Source organism: Phalangium opilio, unplaced genomic scaffold (genome assembly GCF_054372755.1).
Source record: "Phalangium opilio isolate 3A_F unplaced genomic scaffold, DU_Popi_V2 ptg000206l_1, whole genome shotgun sequence".
In the NCBI taxonomy this organism is placed as follows: Eukaryota; Metazoa; Arthropoda; class Arachnida; order Opiliones; family Phalangiidae; genus Phalangium; species Phalangium opilio.
Window position 1 is genome coordinate 196181 of NW_028324216.1, and position 23516 is coordinate 219696.

At 35.5% G+C, this 23516-nt stretch overlaps 1 protein-coding gene across 3 annotated transcripts in view; it reads left to right on the plus strand.

Moving 5' to 3' along the window:
• The window catches only part of LOC149621346 (cyclin-dependent kinase 17-like), a 58480-nt gene that overhangs the window by 31145 nt on the left and 3819 nt on the right, over positions 1-23516 (plus strand). For 2 of the 3 annotated variants that reach the window (XM_089853840.1, XM_089853841.1), the window contains 9 exons: positions 16256-16503; positions 17042-17098; positions 17976-18090; positions 18227-18384; positions 18497-18620; positions 19404-19464; positions 19849-20143; positions 20602-20692; positions 21533-21622. In XM_089853840.1, the coding sequence (XP_089709966.1) occupies positions 16256-16503; positions 17042-17098; positions 17976-18090; positions 18227-18384; positions 18497-18620; positions 19404-19464; positions 19849-20143; positions 20602-20692; positions 21533-21622 (1239 nt within the window). Of the gene's footprint in view, positions 1-16255; positions 16504-17041; positions 17099-17975; positions 18091-18226; positions 18385-18496; positions 18621-19403; positions 19465-19848; positions 20144-20601; positions 20693-21532; positions 21623-22770; positions 22867-23516 lie in introns of all 3 variants that reach the window. The other variant, XR_016375108.1, reaches the window with a different exon arrangement.

Here is a 23516-nt window from a genome sequence, read left to right on the forward strand (position 1 = left end):
TAGAAAATAAATCCGTTTGTACCCCGCGGTGAAAACGAACGACCCCCTGTGGCACGTGTGTGCTGCTGGTGGTGGTGGTGTACGTTAAGGCCCCTTCAGACGCTAGACTAAAATCGGAACGTTCAGCGTTGGTGAAGTCGCTTTGCTCGCTAAAGTAGTTAGACACGTGTCAATGACTATACGTAAACGTTTCGCGGGCTTATAATTTGGAAATTTTTGCAATTTCGTAGCGGGCAGTGTCCTCACGTTAGCGCCTTTTCTTAACTCCTCGGGACCAGTTTATTAATTGCAAATCTAAGGGAGAACAAAGGCTGGGACCACTCCGGAGACCACTTTATTTATACGGACACTAGGGGGTCACTGGTCCCAAGGACTAGTTTAAAAAATATCCTTATTTCCCACACTGTTCAAAAGTCTTAGGCCAAAAATCAAAATTTATATACGAGAGTCATCTTTAATCGTCTGCTCTCACGATGACGTCTGAACAGGAAATGAACGTAGCGATGCGAATGAAACGAGATTAGTGAGGCGACCAACGGGAACGCTAGATTTTTTTTTTTTTTTGCTGTTGTCTGAATGGGCTTTAACTGTGTGTATATGCTCGCTTGCTTGCATCCTATTGCACGCGCTGCTATTTACTTACGTAATTCCCCCACCACCACCGCTATTTCGATCACGTGAGTGACTCACTTTTTTTTTATTACGACTGTTCCTGTATGGAATTTCAAGAATTATTTTGTTATGGCTTAGTTACTTCATTTTATAGGTGTGACACTTGGGTTCCTTTCGTCTCTGGCTTTTATTTAAGTACTTACAACCAGTATTAAAGTTTAATTTGGGTATCGTTCATGATGTCATGACTTATATGGATGTTTTGTCATGATGATAATATTGTTTGTCATCATCATGACAACATTACAAGTGTTTACAATTTGTTAATACGATGGCATAGTTGAATTTATTTTGTTACATGGGAAGTGTAATTCATGCTATTGTTAATATTATCATCATGACACTATAACAAATGTGTACATTTTGTCATTATTGTGTCATATTTGAATCGGTGTAGTTACGAGGCAAATGCAATGGATGCTTTCTCTTGTTTACGAGTGTTAAAAGTGCAAACGAGTCCTTATTAGTGTTAGAATTGATTTGACATCATGATGTCATGAAAACTTCGTCTTAGTGATAACAGATTGAAAGTACAAATGACCCATTATAACTGTCATGACCAACTTGATTAAAAACTTTGTCATTATGATATCAACATTGGCAAAAACTCTACTTGCCCCTGAAAGAAGTCATATTGTTATCATGATCAACTTGTTATCATGATCAACTTGATTTTATCATGGTGACATCTCCATTTCGACTTGCTCTGTTACATCAGTGCCTCAATTTTATAAAGTCGTACAAACTATGCATAATTAATAGTTAAACGAAAGCTCTTTGGTAGACAAACTCAACCGTCTACCATATTTAGTTGTAAACCTTAAAATACAAACATAGACATGTTCGCAGGCCTCCCGTAGTTTACAAACCCCCCTAGGCTAAGTAACTTCAAAGTATATCATAGACAAAAACACTCGAAACCCTTAAATCAGCCTCCTTTAAGTTAAGACAAACAGACAGAAAACCGCGACCCTGAGAGTGCATGCAGGCCTTAGCTCAACATAATTTCTAACAAAAGCAAATAGAAAAAAAACGGAAAGTGAAGTACTACAGTAAGAGCGTCTGCGATGTGTGATCCAACAATAAAATACTTACCGTCTCCCCCAACTCAAACTTTCGTATGATTTCAATCATACAACACCGATAATCTATTTTACCTGCCACCTCCAGGTGTTGCAGGTCTACTACATTAAATCTAATCTATGGGATAATAATCACTCCAATTGAAGCAATTAAAATATAATCATTCATATTTTTCCCGTGTTAATTACGCAACATGCAGGCTCAAAATTCAACATGAATTAACAAATTATGTCACCAATCACCAACCGAATTGGAGCAGTTGTTGGCTACTGCTATTTTCTACAGCTGGGTATAGAGTGAAATTAAATTAAATGTGGTGACAAAGATAACTGCATATAGTAATATGTATAATATTAAAGTAGATCTGCAACCACTGATTGGTCAACAGACAAGTTAAGCTAGAATGAGAGAAAGAAACCAATTAAGACTTGGAAAAGAGTTGGAGTACATTCTAAACCATACTGGGCTTCATCAACCTCCCCAGTGGGCACTACACTTTCTATTATATTTGCTTTCGCTAGTATTAGCTTTTCCAATCTCTTAGATAAACATCGTATAGTTGAGATAAGCGGGGTACCAACCAAGACGAGTGTTTCAAAACCCGCATTGCGATGTTGCTAGTAATGACGCCAGCCAGCTCAGTATGACTGTCCTTGTATTACCCAAATATAATTGTCTAGTTCAAACAACAGTTGGTTAGCGGAAGTTTAGTGAAAGTGTATTGAGTATTTACTTATTGCCTTCCCGTTACTCGGTTACCAATACGATGTGGGTGCGAGCGAGATAAAGAGAAAGAGGGGAAAGTGTTTTTCGGATTTTTGAACAATTACTAATGGAGATGGAATGTTTATGGAATGGTGGGCTTTGCTTATTTGGGAAACCGGAAGTCATCGCGACATACTACGAATGTTATGTTATTCTTCTTAGTTGTTATTATAACAAGGTCGGAATTGAATTAAACACTGCAGTTTTGTAAAAGCCTGCAGTGTCCAATGGACTATTCAATTTTGCTTGTCCTGAGAGTCGCAATACTGATGACGTTATTGTAAATTGCAGGCGACAAACTTGGGAGAGTCATGAGGGATTTGCATGCAGGGTGTGCAATTAGAAATAAGCAAGACGTACCCACGTCACAAATGACTGGCAACACTTTTCTGACCATTATGTATAGGGGATTTGAATCTGATCGCTGTTTTGTGATAACTCTGACCTTGATTTCCATCTTAAGTTATCTATTACCAAAATTATTGAGAATTGACAAATGACTCGCAATAAGGTATCAAACAATTTCGCAATATTTACTGGGCCTTGAAATAATTTTATTAATTAAAATGATTACGTTGATTATCTTGGGACTGGACAAACGAAAAACCAACGTGAGCTGTGTTTGTTATTCAAATAATAGTGAGCCATAAAGGGCGTTACTTTATAATATAAAATTCTGTCATCGTAGCGTTGGCGGCGGTTATGTTTTCTGGGTTAGTTTTGCCGTTTTGATTCTGGATGGCTGTAAAATGTGTCCGTCCCCCTTACCGCCTACAAGCTCATTTATGCCAGTGCCTGCATGTGTTCTAAATGGTATTAATATTACTAACATCTGTTGGTAGTAGTGGAATATTTTTAATGGTCGTCTGTAGCGGTTTAGTTTTGGGGTTTTTCCTATTATGGATGTTGTAGAAAAGTTTCGACTTGGTAACATAACATTATACCTTAAAAGAATGATTGGCCTTTTTCTAAACATAAAAGGAATTAAATATTAATAATAATAAATGAACTTATTACAATATGATAATTAGGTTAGAATTTAATTAGTCTTAAAAATAATCAAGGACTACTGCCTCGCCATCCGCCATTACTTTAGTGGCGTCTGCTAGCCAGAACCATGACCTTAACCCTTGCCTCTATCAGTCTGTGAGAATTCAACCTATTCTTAAGGGTAAGAAGATGTTCTATGCACCCCCTTACACGAGTTATGATTGAACATTGGATTGGAGTGTTTTATCAATGACCCCCTTAGATTTAATCCCATCCCATCGCATTGCATTGATTTTAACTTGTCGTAAGCCTAAAGGATCTCTATTGAAACAGTGTACATATGGCAGCACTGCATATGTCTCGAGCAAAAAGGAAGAAACGTTCCTGTACAGCTCGAGCGGTTTCCTTTTACGGGATATTTGAAAATCAACCGCAATTTGCCATAAATACAAAGCTAGAACCCTTAATTAATTCCATACATGGGTTTAAAACTGTATTTAACTTTAGTTACTATTGCAATCTACGCATGAAACCTAAATTCACTGACTGGTTCCAGTTGGATATCGTATTTCGTTGAAATTCGACTCGGGCTCAATCCCAATGTGTTTCTATGTTTAATGTTTTTGATGTAATGAAGGAATGTTAGGGGGAAGGGATATGCCTGGGTGTAGTTATTTAACTGTGCGTGGTTTTTTAAAGCGTTACATCGTATTACTTGAACCGTAGCACACGAGTGTATTGGGATGTCCCAACTCCCCAGGGTCATACCACAATTCGGATCATGAAAGCCCTAGCTGACTTTTAACGACTGAAGATTGTAATTTGAAGTTTAAAACCAATTGAATTAAATCATTTATAGATTGTGGGGATGCACGCGTTTAAATGGGCTAGGGAAAAATAAGTAACACTGTTTTCGAGTTAAGATTGTTGTTGGAGTATTTTACGTATGACCCCTTAATTAAATTTCATTAAGGGATCATCCCTAAATTACTGAGTCAAGTCCTAACTCGAAAACAGTGTCCCTTGTGGCCAAAAAGATGGATTATAGAACATTTTCGACTCAAAATCGATTTCCCAAAGAATTAACATCCCCCTTAATTTATGCAATCACCAGACTTATCAGAAACACCCTGTATACACCTACTTCTTTGCAAAATGGTCTATTCTTAGTTCTATGTCAGGGTCATATGATAAATGGTTAAATTAGTTGTACACGTTTCAAAAAGCAAATTGATTGCAAGATTTTTTTTTTCAATCAACGTCTATAGATGTTTATCATATTTAAAATAATTTTCTTTCCTTGTATTTACAATCAAAAAACGTTTTTAAATGGAATGTCTTCTATCTTATATTATATTACCAAGAACGACGTCAAAATATGACGTTTGTTAAGTCCATTTCCTTAATTGGTTAGAATTTAGAGGAAAATAAGTTTCGAAATGTTGAAAAGAGGGACCGAGAGAGAGAGAAAGTAAAACCACGTATTTAATTTCCATTTCAAAGGAACATTTAGAAGCCAAATTTTCATTAAATAAAAAATAATGAAAAATAAAATAGTAAATTTCCTTTAGGGTATGTAATAATAACACTAATAAAAAAAAATTACTGCAATTTTAATTCGCCATATAAGTGTTAATATTTTCACGCATGTACGTCAGCGTCTATCTACATCAAAGCTTAATGATGTTTTAAGCCCGTTTGTTAATTGTTTTAATTACAGTACAGGGTGTTTTCTTTTCCAAAACAAGTGCATTAATTTTGACAAAGACATTAGATGGTTAAATAATTTTTACTGACGTAAGTGTAAGCAGGCGTTAAGGCTTTCAACGTCGCGACAAGTTATGTTAAGCCTTATTTTACACGTCAGTTGACGACTGACGACGACACGCTATGTCGTCGCGGTTTTGGACAATAACCAATAAAATTATCATCTCGAGATAGAGAAAGTATTTCCGTATGCAATGCTTTTGAATTTAAATTAGTTGAGATTTGTTAACTATGTTAGTTTACGTCATGTTTTTACAACTGTATTTTTCTATCAGGGTTCCCTTAGTACCTGGGAAAGTCTGGGAAATTTTGAAATTGTAATATTGAAAGGCAGGGAATTTCATAATTGTTATTGTTAGGTAATTTTACGTTAATTATTCAAAAGTGCAATTTAAACGCAATTGTTTAGTTATAGTTATATTTAGAATAATGGTAATTGGGCCTAAAAAGTTTGGGAAAATTGTTAAAAAAAAGTCAGGTAAAAACCTTGAAAATTTCGTGGCAACCCTGTAATACTATCCTATGAAGTGATATTTTTTAAGTAGGAATACATACAACTACTAGGAATCATTGTGTTCCTGCTATTTACACTCAACGTATCTAGGCAGCTTTTTGTGGGAGGAACTAGCTAGAATAATCATAATGTATGACGAGTTTTACCTTCCAGATAATATAACCTATGTTGCCACCTGTTGCACCTTGTGCCTTTCTCACCTAGGAACTAAAAACTGTAACATTTGAAATCGCAGTTAGAAAGACACCATCAGAATTTTTAATAGGTGTGACGACTTGTAGTAAGTTCTCAAACCCGGTATACCCACAAAACCCGAATTCATAGGGGCGCAATGATTCCAATTAACTGTATGTATTCCTGATTTAACTTTTAATATATTGAAGAGATTTTAAGCTAGTACAGGCGAGCTTCTGAATTACTTTTCCCCAACGTGTTTTGGTTTAAATATTTTTTTTCTTTTATGAATTTTAAAACTTTGCAAATGGGCTGCCAGCCAAAATGTCTAGGAATTTTTACTAATACATTGGCGATAGGGTTTTGTGTTTCTACACCTATAGGATTAACTTAAAAGATTTAGGCGACCGTGCTTAGCGACAACTGGGTTAAGCAATCAAATTAAAATTATAATTAGTTAGTGCAGGCCTTCTTAACAGTATGTGCACCTGTCTAGGCTGTTTAAAAGTACAAACTCCTTCAAGGTCTTCAATCTTCATATATAATATGTTAATTAAATATAAGTTAGTTAATATTATGTCAGTACAAAGCTGATTAAATATGTTCAATGGTTTAAAATTAGTACGATTATTTTTATCTCAAGGTTTATTGCAGTTTTTTATTATTATTATTTAAATTAATGGTAATATTAATGCAGGGTTTTATCAAGAAGTGATATCTAGTTTATTAGGGAGAAGATGCCTAAGTATTCGCGCGGGCCATAGTCTCAGACAGTCCCCCTTTCAAAATACAAGGGGGGACGTAAAAGGAGGCCGGGCTATTTCGCTACACTCTCCTCAGTCGGAAAATATGACTGTAATTTTCGTTGTCATTCGCGTTGGTCGCGCTGACGTGAGTTTTCAAGAAGCAATGAGATGATTGCTGGTTGTAATTTAGAGGCGGCGGGGATTAACTCCGGACCTACCTATACGTTTGGACTGGAGATAAAGTGCTAGATTATAAATGTGGAGGCGAATTTATACCTTCTCCATAATAAACTAGATATCACTTCTTGCAAATACCAATTGAAAACCAAGGGTTAAGGAAAGACAAGTGCAATAGGTTAAAGACTTCACTAGTTTATGTATAGTGATGGTAGTAATGTACAAGTCGGAATAGTGTTAAGCACACCCCACTAAACCTAACGGTTTAAACCTGACTTGATCCTATTCTAGAAAATTATGTGCAGTTAACGACCGAGCCACTCTCGCTAGTCGGCAAACTTTTTTATGTGAGTCATTAATTTGATCTAGTAATACTGGTTGGTTCGCTTAGCTAACTTCTTACATACCCCTTTTTTTTCTCCTTTTATATCTCGTTTTAACTTGACAGTGAGTTTTATATTGGTGGCTTTAACGGCTTCCTTAGGGCAATATGGACTAGTTAAGTGGGTGCTGACGATGGAAAGTGTGTATATATGGGAGACTTGTACGTGGGTATATGTTATATTATGCTGTACTGTAGGAAGTTCGCATTCGCAACTTAATCTTAATTTTTTTTTGACCAATTTAAAACGGCAATTTTCTTTTTCTTTTAACACTCTTAAACCGTGAAGTGCAGTACAGTACGTCTATTCTGGGAATTATGATGTTAAATTTTTAGTTTCCGTTGTGTTGCGAGTTAAGCCTAATTGATGTAAATATTTAAGGATTTGTACATATTTTATTAGGAAGGGAGTTAGAAAAAACGTCTGTTTATCTTTAAATTTCTTATTAAAATGGGAAATTTTGACGAAGTTTAATTAATAAAATAGGAATTTTGACGAAATTTGATAAATAAATTGGGAATTTTGACGAAACTTTATAAATAAAATGAGAATTTTGACGAAATTTTATAAATAAAATGAGAATTTTGACGAAATTTTATAAATAAAATGAGAATTTTGACGAAATTTTATAAATAAAATGAGAATTTTGACGAAATTTTATAAATAAAATGAGAATTTTGACGAAATTTTATAAATAAAATGAGAATTTTGACGAAATTTGATAAATAAAATGAGAATTTTGACGAAATTTGATAAATAAAATGAGAATTTTGACGAAATTTGATAAATAAAATGAGAATTTTGACGAAATTTGATAAATAAAATGAGAATTTTGACGAAATTTGATAAATAAAATGAGAATTTTGTCGAAATTTGATAAATAAAATGGGAATTTTGACGAAATTTGATAAATAAAATGAGAATTTTGACGAAATTTGATAAATAAAATGGGAATTTTGACGAAATTTGATAAATAAAATGAGAATTTTGACGAAATTTGATAAATAAAATGGGAATTTTGACGAAATTTGATAAATAAATTGGGAATTTTGACGAAATTTTAGAAATAAAATGAGAATTTTGACGAAATTTGATAAATAAAATGGGAATTTTGACGAAATTTGATAAATAAAATGGGAATTTTGACGAAATTTGATAAATAAAATGGGAATTTTGACGAAATTTGATAAATAAAATGGGAATTTTGACGAAATTTGATAAATAAAATGGGAATTTTGACGAAATTTGTTAATATATTAGGTAAAATTCAACACTATTAATTTTAGTTAAAAGTTTAGAGCTACGTAACTATGTTAAAAGCGGGAGTTGCAATAAAAACCTGAAAAATTCGGTTTGCAATTTTGGCTAACTACCAATTATCAGCGGAGGGATTTTCCTTCAAATTTCTCTCTTAAGTCGAGGGGTCTAACACTTAATATATATTTTAATATTTCAGATATAATATCGTTCCCGTTTTAAAATACATATTCCACCCCGGAAAATTTTACCAATTTCTTAAACCTAAAATTAGCAAAATCCCTACAAGAAATAAATTGGCAATACTAATTATAACTTTCGACTGACAGCTTAAATACACCTTTCCCCGTTTAATTGGCACCAATTTCTGTTATTTCAACCTCGCGGTGTGATTATGCACTCATCTGTGGTTAATTAGGATTAAACGTGTTAAAATCACGTGTTTTTCCAAAGAGATTAACTTAAATTAATCATTTTAACGGTGCTGTAACTAAGGTTTCGTCGTCGTCGTGTTATTTTGCATTTGGAGCTTTAGCTTTTTAACTTTTTGAAGTTATTTATTTATTTATTTATTTATTTGGGTTGGGTTTGAAAATTCAGCGTTCTTTTGATATGGCTTCTATTTCTGTCCAATGCAACCTTGAATACTTGACTTAAATCCGTTCAGCTGCATTGTCTAACTAGGGCTTTAAGCCGCTTTGAACGAGTCGTTATGAACCTAGATTGGTGTCCTAAGGTTTCAATGTAGTTGTGTGTCTGTTATGTAGAGTAGAGTAGGGTTTAACCTTAGTTTGGTCTGGCTAGACCTCTATATAGCCTAAATTTTTAATTTATAATTTTGAGGGCAATATAGGTTTATGTTTATTAATTTTATTGAAAACAGTTTTAAAAGTTATTAATATTCGCAAGTGGAACCATATTTTTATCTTCAATATTAAAGGAGATACAAGCTTTTTTAATATTTCAATATTTTCAAGGTTTTATTCAATTATACCACGTGACTTTAATTTTATAAATTTGAGGGCAATAAATGTTTATTTTATATTTTTATTGGAAAGAGCGTGAAAAATAATGAATAATCGCAATTGGAACCATATTTTTATCTTCAATATTAAAGGAGATACAAGCATTTTTAATATTACAAAATTTCAAGGTCGTTCTATTGTACCACGTGACTTTCAGTTTAAAATTTCAGGACAATATCTGTTTCTTTTTTAAAATTTATTGGTAAGAGCTTTAAAAATAATGAATATTTGTAATTGAAACCCTATTTTTATCTTCAATATTATAGGAGATACAGGTGTTTTTAATATTTTGATATTTTCAAGGTCTCAATTTTTATTGGACGATTCTATTTTTACCACGTGACTTTCTAACGCCTATCCACTTAACCCCCTATATCTTCCTTAATATTGTAGGTAGAAACATGGTTCCAATTGCAAATAATCTTTATTTTTAACGTTCTATCCCATTCAATCATTAAATTTTTTAAAAAACGATACAGTAATGCGAATTTAATTAATCTGATCACTTTCGTAGAATTGTCACTAAGCCTTGGCCCCCACCTTTAAGGTTAAGAATAAATACAATTGTTCATTCATTTCATTTTCAAAGAGCTCCTTGCCACCACAACCTTTGTATATATAGTTTTGTTACTGTACAAAATAGTTCTGGGATGCTTCCAAAATTTTCCGATCTCAAGTTCACTTTGGGGTGGGCTAAAAGTTTTTAAGGACATTCTTGCAAAGTTTATTCAATGCCATTTAGTAGACAAGGAAAACCTTCTTCGTAAAAGTTCTTTATCGTCTTCATGTTCTATTATGCAATTTTATTGAATAATTTCGTAAAAACACGTTTTATGTCCTCAAAAAACTTGTAAATTTTTAAAACAACCTTGTTATTCTTCGCTAAGAACGTAATATTGAAGATGTTTTATTTTTTATTTATTTATTTTCGTGTTTTTTATCGTGTTTCTATGCTAAAAATTATTCATTCGTGTCACGATGATAAGACAGGGTTTGCCGGGTCAGGGAAAACCCTGGTAAGGTCGTGGAAGTGTTGTAAAAGTTAGGGAATTTGAATTTAGTTTGGGAAGATTTCATTATTGGGTCTACGGAAATTTCAATGTTGAACATTGTTTTTAAAACCTAATTGCCCAAAATTTAAAGTTGACTTGTTAATTGGACAATAATGAAGGTCTTACCAAATAAACTGTTAACATTGAGGGAATTTTTGGTTTAAAATAATCGGTTTAAATTAAGTTAAATAGGGAAAACCTATACATGGAATTTAAGTTACAGAATTACTTAGAAATGTTTTTACGCCGATCCTGATTTTTACCTGAATAACAGATAATTTTACTTGTCGAATTAAGTACTTTTAATCTAGTTAAAACTTGGATCAAGTACTTTGTTAATATCGTGTTACATTTTAACACCTGGGAATTATAATTCAAGATTTACTCGCAAATCCCATGATATGAGACGAAGAAGTGCGAGATAAAAAATAAGAAATATTGCATGCTGTAAGATCTCCAAAAAAAAACAATTACAATTCATACAAATCCCCTATTTCCACGGTCAGCCCGTTTATCTTATGGAAAAACCCTTCTTAGACGCTGCCTCCCAATTGTCATATCTCCAAAATAGAGCCTGTTATACAAAAGTGAATTAACTTTGAAGTTATCAGTCCTAAAATCAATTTTATTTATATTGATAAAACTATTATTAAATAGATTATTAAGCTATTGTTTAAATTAAGAAAAGTGGTTCTCTCTTATCTCTTCTCCATGCAGGGGGTACATCCCTTATGGGGCATTCAAAATCGGCTGGTCTTAGAAGTATACAGTTACATTATCGACTCTCGAAATTGACCAATGATTTCCCATAGAACCATCCCACTAAATACCTAGGCTATAATTAACAAATATAACTTTAACATAACACCCTGTGTGTCTCTACACCTTCGTTTATTCATCTACTTCCGGCGGCATTATCTTACAAAGACCGCGGCTTAGTCTATACTCCACTACGATCCCAGCTTTCGTTCTCACACACACATAGATGGAGAAAGATGATTTTGAATAGAGAAATAAATTTCCACTGTCTGCTAGATTTTTGAGGAGTTAGCTATAGCTATATCTTCAATCCCACGAAAGACGACGCTCTGTAGTCCTCTGTTAGTAGTAGAAAAGAATGGAAAAATAGATCCCTCCCCCTGTAAAGCATCCCCCAACCAAAAGAAGGGAAGAATTGCTTGCATTCTATAGGGATGCGGAAGATGAAGGGATTGGGAGAAGCTGAGGAAAAGAGAAAGAGAGGGAGAGGTGAAGGCCGGAGGGAGAAGGAAGGGAGCCTATGGTACACTATGACTTCCCAATCTGTGACGCTGTTACCATAGTGATATTGATCCGACGTAAACACGTCATCGGGATGGGATAAGGGAAGCTCAAGAGCAAAGAGATGGAGAACGGGAGAGAGAGAATAAGAGAAATGGGAATAGCCAAATGGAAGAAGATTGAATCAAGCCACCGTTCCATTCCGTTACTATGGGATGGAATAGATTAAAACAAGATGTAATGCATGCGCCTTTTATCTCCTAACCAACCAACCTTCGCTTGTCTTTAAACTGCCTACTCGTTCTGACTTTTGCCTTGGTATGGTTTAATCCATAGATGACTTCTGGGAATTGCATTTCTTATTTTTTCATTTTTTATTTATTTTACCTAGGGCTTTGTCTGGTGATGATGTGTCTTACTACAAATATAGCTTTTAAAATTATTCTAGAACACTATTAGGCTAGCTAGTATTGGAATTTATATAAGTTCATAAGGTATGTTCCATATAAGTTTGTAACTGGTAACTTAGGAACTGGAGCTTGTAATTTTGAAGGGAGTGAGGTAGGTCACACATTCGAGGTAAAGCGATGTACGAGTACGCCTGGTGCATGAGGCGCTGCTGTCAAAGGCCTAATTAGTAATGCAGACTAAATAGGAGCTAGATGGAACATAAGTCCTGATACAAAATTATTTAACCACCACCGAGTGTAGTAAGTACTTCAATTGACTCGCTTCCGTCGTTCTCCTTCTCGAACTAGTTATCTCCAGCTGTAAGTCTCTAGGTAGCATTACGAATAGTATAGGTAGTGTCATACATCATGTAACATATCTTATTAACTTATGATAATAGTAAAGATGCGGGCACTGTTTGTAACGCGATTTTAAGTGATTTTCCAAGACGCTCAAAGACTAAACGAGTAATATCTGTAGGCCATTTATTTGAATAGGATCTAATGGCGTTTGCATATTGTATTCTATTCTATTCTATTCTATTGAAGTTCAATTTGGGTTTTATCAAAATTATCTCTGCTTTTATTATTGATTCCTATGAAACGTTTCCTACTGAACACTTCCGGAGGGTTTGTGGATGATACAATAGACTTAAATTAAGATATGGATGGTTTCAAACAATACGGACCATCCAAATTTGGTGCAGGACTGGTAACGTTGAATTAGCCCTATCTAACGTCTTTGCTTCCAAAAAACCCTGTCCTATCAATGTAGCGTCTTAACCCTAATATCAAATGGAATTTATTTATTTATTATTGGAATGAACGTAAAAAGTAGTTCTAATAGAAAGAACATTCCATTCAAACAACAAAATGTATTTTTAGGGGAAATCCCTTTTTTTCTCTTTCTTTATTTATTTTCTTTCACAAAGAAAGAATTTCTTAAAACGTTTCTCCCCTAAATAAGAAAAAAATACCATTTACCCCGAGATATTTCATATTCACTAGAAATATATTTGGGAAGGCTTTCAGTTTAGTTTAGTAGTTGAAACTAGCCTAGGAATAGCTTCTTTCTAAAGGCCCATTCAGACGATAGACTGAAATCATACGTTCAGTCGCTTTTCTCGTTTAATTATTTAGACACGTCACGTGTCAACAACTATGTAGAAGATTCGCGCTGCGGGTTTATAGTTTGAAATTTTTTCAATTTCGTCATGGTAGTGTCTGTCGAGATGGCGCCACCTTCGTTAGTACAGCCTTTTCTTTAGTCATAGCTCACTTGATGATGCTCAAGTTACTGACGCGTGATTGTGTGAGCTACGTTTTAGCAGACGATTTACTAAAAGAGATTCTCAGATTTAAGGTTTGAAAATTTTGCAATTTCGTCGTGGGCAGTGTCGAGATGGCGCCACCTTCGTTAGCTCATGCCTTTTCTTTAGCCATAGCTAACTCAATCATGCCCAAGTTACTGACGCGTGATTGAGTGAGCTACGTACGCATTAGCAGACGATATATATAAGTTTTCGGATTCATGGACAGCGGTATTTGTTTATCATTTTAGATGAGCAGATATTTTAGTATAGATAGTTTAAACACATGGAGGATTCATACGATTTACACCAGGAGGCCATGCTACCTGGCGGACAAAAAGCAGACGGGTTTCTATCCTCCAGGTAGCCCGGCCCCCTGGTGTAAATGGTACGAAGCCTCCATTTGTGTAAACTTACTAAACTATCTATTCAAAAGTCTTGGTTCAAATTCAAAAATCACCGATTCGTCTGCTTTAAACGTCTGAACAGGGAAATGAAGTGAACGTACCTACGACGCGACCGAAACGAAAGTAACGAGGCTGCGTCTGAATGGGGCTTTAAAAACTCGAGTCACGAGGGAGAAATTTTGGAATTTCTGAAAAGAAGCTTAAGATTCTAAATATAGGGTAAAGAGACTCGAGCGAGCTGCGTACTACGTATGTAGTAAAACTTTCTCACACTCACTAAGTCACGCCGTTTTCGAAGTGATAGGGAAATAAAATATATTCCAAGAAAAATTTCTTCTTCAGGATCCGAACTGCTTCTTCTGTTCTGTTCTGTTCTGTTCTGACTGATCCTTCTTCCCCTTGAAAATGTGCTTACCTAATGCTAAGACACCAAACCAACCGTAACTCTAGAAATTTTTCTTTAATGGCGTGGATTTTTGCGCCAAATTTTGAATGGATCGAGGGGTTGGCTAGTTCAGTGTACCTAAGTAAGACCCGGGAGCCAATTGGTCCTATATATAATTCCAAAAAAAAATCCTATATTTTAATACCTGTCCTATATTTTCCTATAATTTCACGAAATGTCGTATCCTATATTTTTGACTTAGTTTGGGAAGTTTTCGTTTATAGTTTAGCTTCAAATTAATCCTAAAATTTAGTTGGTTCAGGGGTAGATGTAATTTTAGAAGCAGGAATGGAGAACGGTTAGTATTTACTTCAGTTATTCCGACTCATAGACCATCCAGTATAGAGCCCCTCCCTCCAACATGCACGTAACGAAAAGTTTAAATCATATCTTATTGGCTGCTCACTTAAACTATAAGTTTTGATGACGTTGCTGATGCGGGGACGGCGAAAAATACGTAATTTCTTTTTACCTCTGTCGCTATGACCCGCCTCTTCTTTCCCCCCGTCCCGTGGAAGGGGGTCCGGAACTTTGACGCGCGCCCAGATATTACTCTGTTCTCCATTCCTACTTCTAAAATTAAATCTATCCCTGGCTGGTTTTATGATCGAGATCACATTTGACTAGATTTGACCGAAATTACAGCCGGGTTTTAAACTTCTGGGATCATTTAGGATTAAGGAATAGTTTTGCGTCATGAAGGTTTTGGAGAAGATGAATTTTGCTTTGGGATGCTTTAGACTCCAGAGAGAGATGCAGGCTGAGGAGAGGAACCTGGATTTGTGGGGAAATGTCGACATAAAGTTCACCACCCCTACTCACTCTGTACTCGTTTGCTCTTCTTGACAGATGTCCGAGCATCTGTGTTTGTGTTTTGATCCCCTTTAGGTCCCACTAGAGATTTGTTCCGCAGCAATTTTCGCTCGTCCCCAGACGAGACGTTTGTATTCGCTGGCGTTTATATATTTGACCACAAGTTTATAAGATACGTTCCTTCCATAAGTATGACACTCGTAATGCTACCTCCTAGAGACTTACAGCTCGAGATAACTAGTTCGAGAAGGAGAACGACGGAAGCGAGTCAATTGAAGTACTTACTACACTCGGTGGTGGTTAATTAATTTTGCAGGACTTAATTCCATCTAGCTCATATTTAGTCTGCATTACAAATTAGGCCTTTGACAGCAGCGCCTCATGCACCAGGCGTACGTCGCTTTACCTCGAATCTATGACCTACCTCACTCACTTCAAAATTACAAGCTCCAGTTTCTAAGTTACCAGACTTTACAAATACAAACTTATTATGGAACATATCTTATGAACTTATGTATTTGACTTTTGCAAAAGCTACTAGAAAGGTAAACCTTTGGATTATTGTAAAGGAAAGGAGAACTACTAAGAAAATAGGCTTAGCAATGTATATATACATAGGAAATAACACTTTAAAAGTGTTTTCCTTCTTGGTTATCTTTATTGGATGGAAAACAGACTTTATTTTGACTTTTCTTCAAGTTCTATGGGATATGCTATTTAAAATTTTGTTGTTGTGTTTTAAAGTTGAATGGGGGTTTTATGTAAATAAATGAAAACCATTGAGTTTTGTTCGTAGTTGCATATTTTGTTTTATGCATTTCTTATTTCTACAATCAGGAATGCATACAGCTACTAAGAATCATTGTGTTTTGCCATTTAAGAGCTAGACTAATTATAATGTATGACGAGTATCAATGGAGCGTTAATTTAATATTGGTGTTGCTTTTTCTTGTGGTTTTTTCTTAGGTGTTGTCCAAGAACATCCTCGAATAGGATCAGATGGCGAAAGCGAAGAAGCGTCAGGTGCCTCCGATGAAATTACTTCACCAGTCAAGCTACGTCCAAAGAATAGGAGAGTCGGTCAGCAACAGGACATTAGCAAACGTCTCTCGTTGCCGGCTGACGTTCGTCTTCCCGAGAGTTTCATTGCCAAACAGTCCATCAGTCCCACACTCGATGGTCCTATTAGTCGAACCATGAGGAGGCAGTCCTTGGTAAGCAAATACTCTTTCCTCATCTTCAACTACTTAAGATAGGTCATACAACAATTACAACATTGGTGGTTAGAACTTGAAAGTCCATAACTTTAAGACGTTGTGATTCTGATATGATAAGTCTGGTGATGGCACAATACTCCAACAACAATCTTAACTCGAAAACGGCATTGTCCCTTGTGGTCAACAAAATGGAGGCGATAGAAGTATGGATGTTACATTTTCGACTCAAAATCGATTTGTTTCCCAAAGAACAAACATCCCCTTCTTAATTTATGCCATCACCAGACTTATCATACCAGAAACACCCTGTATATGTATGATACGACACCTGTTGATAAATAATGTATTTTATTAAAATTAGTCCATTAAGTTATGGACTTCCGATTGTATTATAATTATAAAGAAACTAAAATAACATTAGTTTTAAAAATTTGAAAAACAACCCTTAAATTAAAATGATTAAATTAAATTTAGTGACGTCTTTTTTGACATTTTTTCAAATATTTTTTTTTTTTCTATTTATATTTTTGTATAGTCTGAAATAGGCTTTGGTAGAATGGAAACCTACGTCAAACTTCACAAGCTAGGAGAGGTAACTTCTAAATATTTTTTTAGTTTTTTGTTGTTTTTTTCACCTTAAATTTTTTTTTTACGTCAGCGTCTTTTTGTTGTATATTTTATTGTTGGTTTTGCGTCACACTTGCTTGTTTACGACACACATTTCCATTTTAGAGAGAGATAAAAAATACGTATTTGAGTTGCTTAATTGAATTTAGAAATAAATAAATAAATAAATGTCCAGGATGTAGAATTAATTTTGTAGATTCACGTAAAAAAATGTTTTGCCAAAAACCTTATTAAAGGACGAGTCTCAGTGTTTAAATAATAGGGGATGGGTTTTAGAACTGTTACTGTACTGGTAGTAGAGGGGGCGTATTCAAGATTTCTTTGTCCACGTGCAAATTAAAATATACAATAGGGAGCTAACAGTTCTGACCCTGAAACGTCACACCCTTCTATCTCTTACTGGAGTTTCATCCCCCCTAACGGTTGGAAACAGTATTCTACGCGCAAAAATGCCAACCAGAGGGGGGGGGCTGCGTGACGTCAGACTATCTCTTCCCCCTAGCCAGTTGTTAGCTCCCTATAACGTAACCGTATGCACTTGTGTGGCTGCCAGGTTTGGATACTGAATCGAACAGAATTCTACAAAATTTTCAGTCAGTTGAAAGGCACACGTCACAAATGACTGGCAACACTTGTCCTCACACTATCTATAGTTTGAAAGTTACTTTTATTTTCGTGAGACTTGTCCTTTAATGCTGTATTAATGTCACGTTTTACCATTTTATTTAATTTTATTTTTCGTTAAGTAGTTAGTTTTAACTTCGGCACTAAAAGTTAATTGTAAAGTACTACTATCGTAACAATTAGACTAAATTTAATTAGTTGATTGGGTATTGTTTTAGGGGACTTACGCCACAGTGTACAAAGGAAAAAGCAGACTAACAGACAATTTGGTAGCTCTCAAAGAAATTCGCCTAGAACACGAAGAAGGGGCACCGTGTACAGCCATTAGAGAGGGTATGTACTCACAAACACAATACAGGGTGCTTTGATTGGGCTGTGGGATGGTTAATTCTATGGGAAATCATCAAGTATGACACCACGTGGTCGATCATGTAATTTCAAACGACAATTGTCTTATCTCATTCAACAGTGTCACTCTTAAAAGATTTAAAGCACAACAACATAGTAACGCTACACGATATTGTCCACACTGAGAAATCTTTAACCTTAGTCTTCGAGTACCTTGAAAATGATTTGAAACAGTATATGGATTTCTGTGGAAATAATCTACATCCTGTTAATGTGCAGGTAAAGAAAGACCTTGGATTGGGATATGGGAAGTGGGAAGGATTTTTGCTAGTGCAAGTTTATTATTATAAAGTTAGCTATAGGGGTCTGGTCTTTACTTGACGTGTTTTAGTTGTTCCTGTTCCAATTGTTACGCGGTTTGGCGTACTGCCACAAAAGGAAAGTTCTTCACCGTGATCTCAAACCTCAAAACCTCCTGATTAACGAGAAGGGAGAGTTAAAACTGGCTGACTTCGGTAAGTCTTTCTTTCTTTCTTTTTGGGGTATTTCTTTCGTTTTTATCAGGAATGCATAGAGTTCTAATAGGAATTATTGTGTATGTGCCATTTTCACTTAATGTATCTAGGCGGGTTTTGGGGGAGGAGCTAGACTAATCATTATATATTACGAATTTACGTCAGTGTTTGTTTTGGGTATTTTTTGTTTTTATCAGGAATATATGCATACATAGCCAATAGGAATTATTGTGTACTTAGCTATTTTCACTCAACGTATCTAGGCAGGTTTATTAGTGGGAGGAGCTAGCATCTACTCATTATGTATGACGAATTTTGCCCAAGCGAATAGTATAACCTATCTCGCAGACTCGCTGCCTGTTGCACCTCTTGCGCCCTCGCTTTACTACAACCGTAATTAAATTGCAGTCAGAAAGACTCCATCGGAATTAGTCTGCTACCACGAAAGTTCGCGTGACGTCACACCCTGGTTTTTTTCAACCATATTGGAAGTCGTTAGCTCAGACCATGCTATTTAATTTATTAATAATGACCAATATTGACGTCATTGTCCCCGTAACTCCTCCCCTCTCAGTACCACTCTATTATTAATAGGCGTGACGTGTGGTAAGTTCTCAAGCCCGGCCCACAAAACACGCATAGATATTAACAAGGGGGCATAATTATTCCTAATAGCTGTATGCATTCCCCTAGTTTTTGTTGTGTATTTTGTTAAATCATTGTTTTTAAGTTTGTTTAAATTATAATAGGTCTTCGGTTTTGTTTTTTAATTGTATTTTAAAGGTTTAGCGAGAGCAAAATCCGTTCCAACAAAAACATACTCTAATGAAGTAGTCACATTATGGTAAGTTTGTTTATTTATTTTTCAAACTTGTAGGCCTATTTGAGTTTAAATGCTTTTGTTGGGTACTTGTTTGGGGAATTTGAATTACGGTGTTTATTGGTTTTTCAAACTTGTAGGCCTATTTGAGTTTAAATGCTTTTGTTGGGTACTTGTTTGGGGAATTTGAATTACGGTGTTTATTGGTTTTTCAAACTTGTAGGCCTATTTGAGTTTAAATGCCGTGTTGGGTACTTGTTGGGAAAAGTTTTTTTTTTCAAACATGTAGGCCTATTTGAATTTAAATGCCGTGTTGGGGAATTTGAATTATTGTTCTGGTTGGGAATTCGTGTTTTAATAGATAAGATCTTCTTTCTTCTCTTTCTCTCTCTCTCTCTGTGTGTTCAGGTATCGACCCCCCGACGTTTTATTAGGGTCTACGGACTATTCTATGTCAATAGATATGTGGGGTGTTGGATGTATATTTTACGAAATGGCCAGTGGTCACCCTCTCTTCCCGGGTTCGACGGTGGAACATCAGCTACATTTAATATTCCGGACATTGGGCAGTCCGACCACCGAGAATTGGCCCAGTTGTTCCAATCTAGAAGAGTTTCCTAATCAATACGAGCCTAAACCTTGGACCTCCAAAGTTTTAAGGCTAGGCACTGATGGCATTGATCTACTCATGGGCTTTCTTAAGGTATGATGACCCCCCACCCCCGTTGTCTTAACCTACTGCCAAGAAGCGATATCTAGTTTATTAGGGGTATAAATTCGCCACATTTCCAGCTCTTTATCTCCAGTCCAAACGTATAGTAGGTCCGGAGTTAATCCCCGCCGCCTCTAAATTACAACCAGCAATCAATCATCTTATTGGTTCTTGAAAAACTCACGTCAGCGCGACGCGAATGACGAAATTTCCAGTCATATTTTCCGACTGAGGAGAGGCGAAATAGCCCGGGGCCTCCTTTTACATCCCCCCTTGTATTTTGAAAAGGGGACTGGGACTATGGCGCGCCAATACTTAGGCGTCTTATACCTTCTCCCTAATAAACTAGATATCACTTCTTGGTTATACCATAGTCTTAAGTAACTGTTGTTTAAGTGTAGGCCTAGTTTGAATAATTTTTTTGGGTTTTGTGTTGTTATTTGTTGCAGTATGAACCTAAAGTACGACTGTCTGCCGCTGAAGCGACAAAGAGTTCGTATTTTGATAATTTGGGACCTAGTATTCATCTCCTTCCAGATAGTAAGTCCAGTTTTATTAACTTCATTAATTTTTGGGGGTGGGCCTTTATTTGACCTTTGAACTTTGTTTTTCTTAAGACAAATGTGGTCTGTTTTTATTTTGAGTTATTACAAGTTGGGTCCGTTTTGAGTCAAATGTTTTACAGTGAAAACAGGTCTTCATTATTTCATTGCGCGACTTACTTATTACATCATAAGTTTATAAGATATCTTACATGATAAGTATGACACTATCTATACCGGTATATAATATGCAAACATCATTAGATCCTATTTAAATAAATGGTACACAGACACAACTTTATAGTCTTTGAGCGTCTTGAAAAACTACATAAATACGCGTTGCAAACAGTGTATGCAGCTTTATTATTATCATAAGTTTATAAGATATTTTACGTGGTAATACTATTCGTAATGCTAGACTGGAGAACGGTTAGTATTTACTTCAGTCCGACTCATAGACCACCCAGTATAGAGCCCCTCCCTCCAACACGTAACGAAAAGTTTAAATTATCTTATTGGCTGCCCACTTAAACTACGTTTTGATGACGTTGCTGACGAGGACGGCGAAAAATACTACCTAATTCCTTTTTACCTCTGTTGCTATGACCCGGCCGCCTCTTCTTTCATACCCCCCCGTCTGGGGAAGGGGGGTCCGGGACTTTGACACGCGCCCACATTACTCCGTTCTCCATTCCTACTTCTAAAATTAAATCTATCCCTGGTCTTATGTTATTTATTGTTGTTACGTTATTTATGGTATTGTCAATAAATAAAGAAAGGGTTGTTCTATGACTTCGTATTTTGGGCTTTTGTATTAATTTCGGGGTTTATTTTATAGCTGCGTCAATATTTAGTCTACCTGGTGTTCATTTCCAACGACCTCATCCTGAAAGTGGAGTCAGGCTCGCTGATTGGCCAAAATCTTCAAGTGAGTACCCGTTTTTAAAATTATTATTTTTTTTCTTCTATATTTAAATATTTCACTTTTAATAACCATTCCGAAACTACTACCCCTTAAATTGTGGGATGCTTTAATGGTTGCATGTTTAATTAGTAATAGTAGGCCTAATTTTGGTAGAAAAATGCCTACTTTTGCCTAATTTGCTTAAGCAATAAGCATGTGTTGGTTTTTTATTTATTTATTAGTATCAAAAGCAAATATTAGTTGCGGAAAGTATTTGGTAATAATGTACGCTTAGCGGTGAACATTCGTTAAGTTAGCAGCTACGAATTTTTGGCTTTTAGAAGCACCAAGAAGTGATATCTAGTTTATTAGGGAGAAGGTATAAATTCGCCCCACATTTATAATCTAGCTTTATCTCCAGTCCAAACGTATAGGGAGAGGGCAAACCCATTCTTGCTACGTCATAGGCTTATATCTCTTACCTCGATTCCATCCCCCTAACGGGGGAATTTCAGTATCGCGCCTACAAATGCTCCCCAAGGTAGAGGTATAAAATGACGTCGGATGTTCTTTCCCTCCCTGACAAACGCCCTCTCCCTATAGTAGGTCCGGAGTTAATCCCACCGCCTCTAAATTACACAACCAGCATCTCATTGGTTCTTGAAAACTCACGTCAGCGAGGCGACGCGAATGACGAAAATTACAGTCATATTTTCCAACTGAGGAGAGGCGAATTAGCCCGGGGCCTCCTTTTACGTCCCCCCTTGTATTTTGAAAGGGGGACTGGGACTACGGCGCGCGAATACTTAGGCATCTTATACCTTCTCTCTAATAAATTAGATATCACTTCTTGGAAGCACATAATCGGGCGTGGTTTTCGCGTGAAAAAACGGAACGGTACAATCGCGTTGTAGACTCGGCTTTTTAAGCAATTCTGGTGGCATTTTTTGCTTGCGTTAGTCTGGTTGGTTGTATTGAACGCACTGCACGTTTGTGAAGCCAATTTATCCACCACCCACTGTTCAGGTAAATATTAGCGTTGCTGTTAATGTTTAGTTAAATTCCTTTGTGTTTTTCTAAGCCTTTTTCTCACTTTTCATTCTCTTAACTAACTAACAAATACTTGTAAACATTTTTTCCTCTTTACCAATTAACTTATTTGTTATTTCCAGGTAATTCTGGGTAAATTGAACAATACTTTATTATAAAAAAAAACAATATTCAGAATATTTGATAAAAAAAATTCTAAAATACATTCTCCTTCCAATGTGAGCTCTCTATTTGAACATTTTCTGTGCTGTTTTATTTTAATATTATAAATTATGTCATTTGTTTTTTAACTTTTTTGCTTTTTCTCTATACCTTAATTTCCCTTTATATTTTCTTCCGTTCTTACTTCGTTTTATTTATTTAATTATTTACTTTATTATTATTTACTTTCTTTATTTCGTCTTCGTAAACATTTTAGAATTGTTAGGCTTATTTTAAAGAGAGTGTGAAATGTAATGAGATTTCATTATTTTCGCTAGATTTACTGTTTTATTTTCCGGAGTGCATCTCACCTTAATTTTAACTTAAATAACAATTAATATTTAAGTTTAATTGAGCTATATATTAAAATTTATTATAATACGATATTGTTAAACACTATGGCAAAGGGGACGCGTTGCTTTTAGAAACAAAATGGCGGACGATATGTTCAATCTTAAAATATATATTTATATATAAATCGTGTGTATGATTATAGATATCAACCTTTACACTAAATATTAATTAAATCGGTTGAAATAGAAGTACTTTATTCGGTAACTAAGGTTATTTTTCGTTTTTGTACGCCATTTTTCATGATGAATGCGGATTGAGAGAAACCCCCGTTTTTAGTGCGGTCTATGCCACGTGGGGTCTTTATTACTTCATT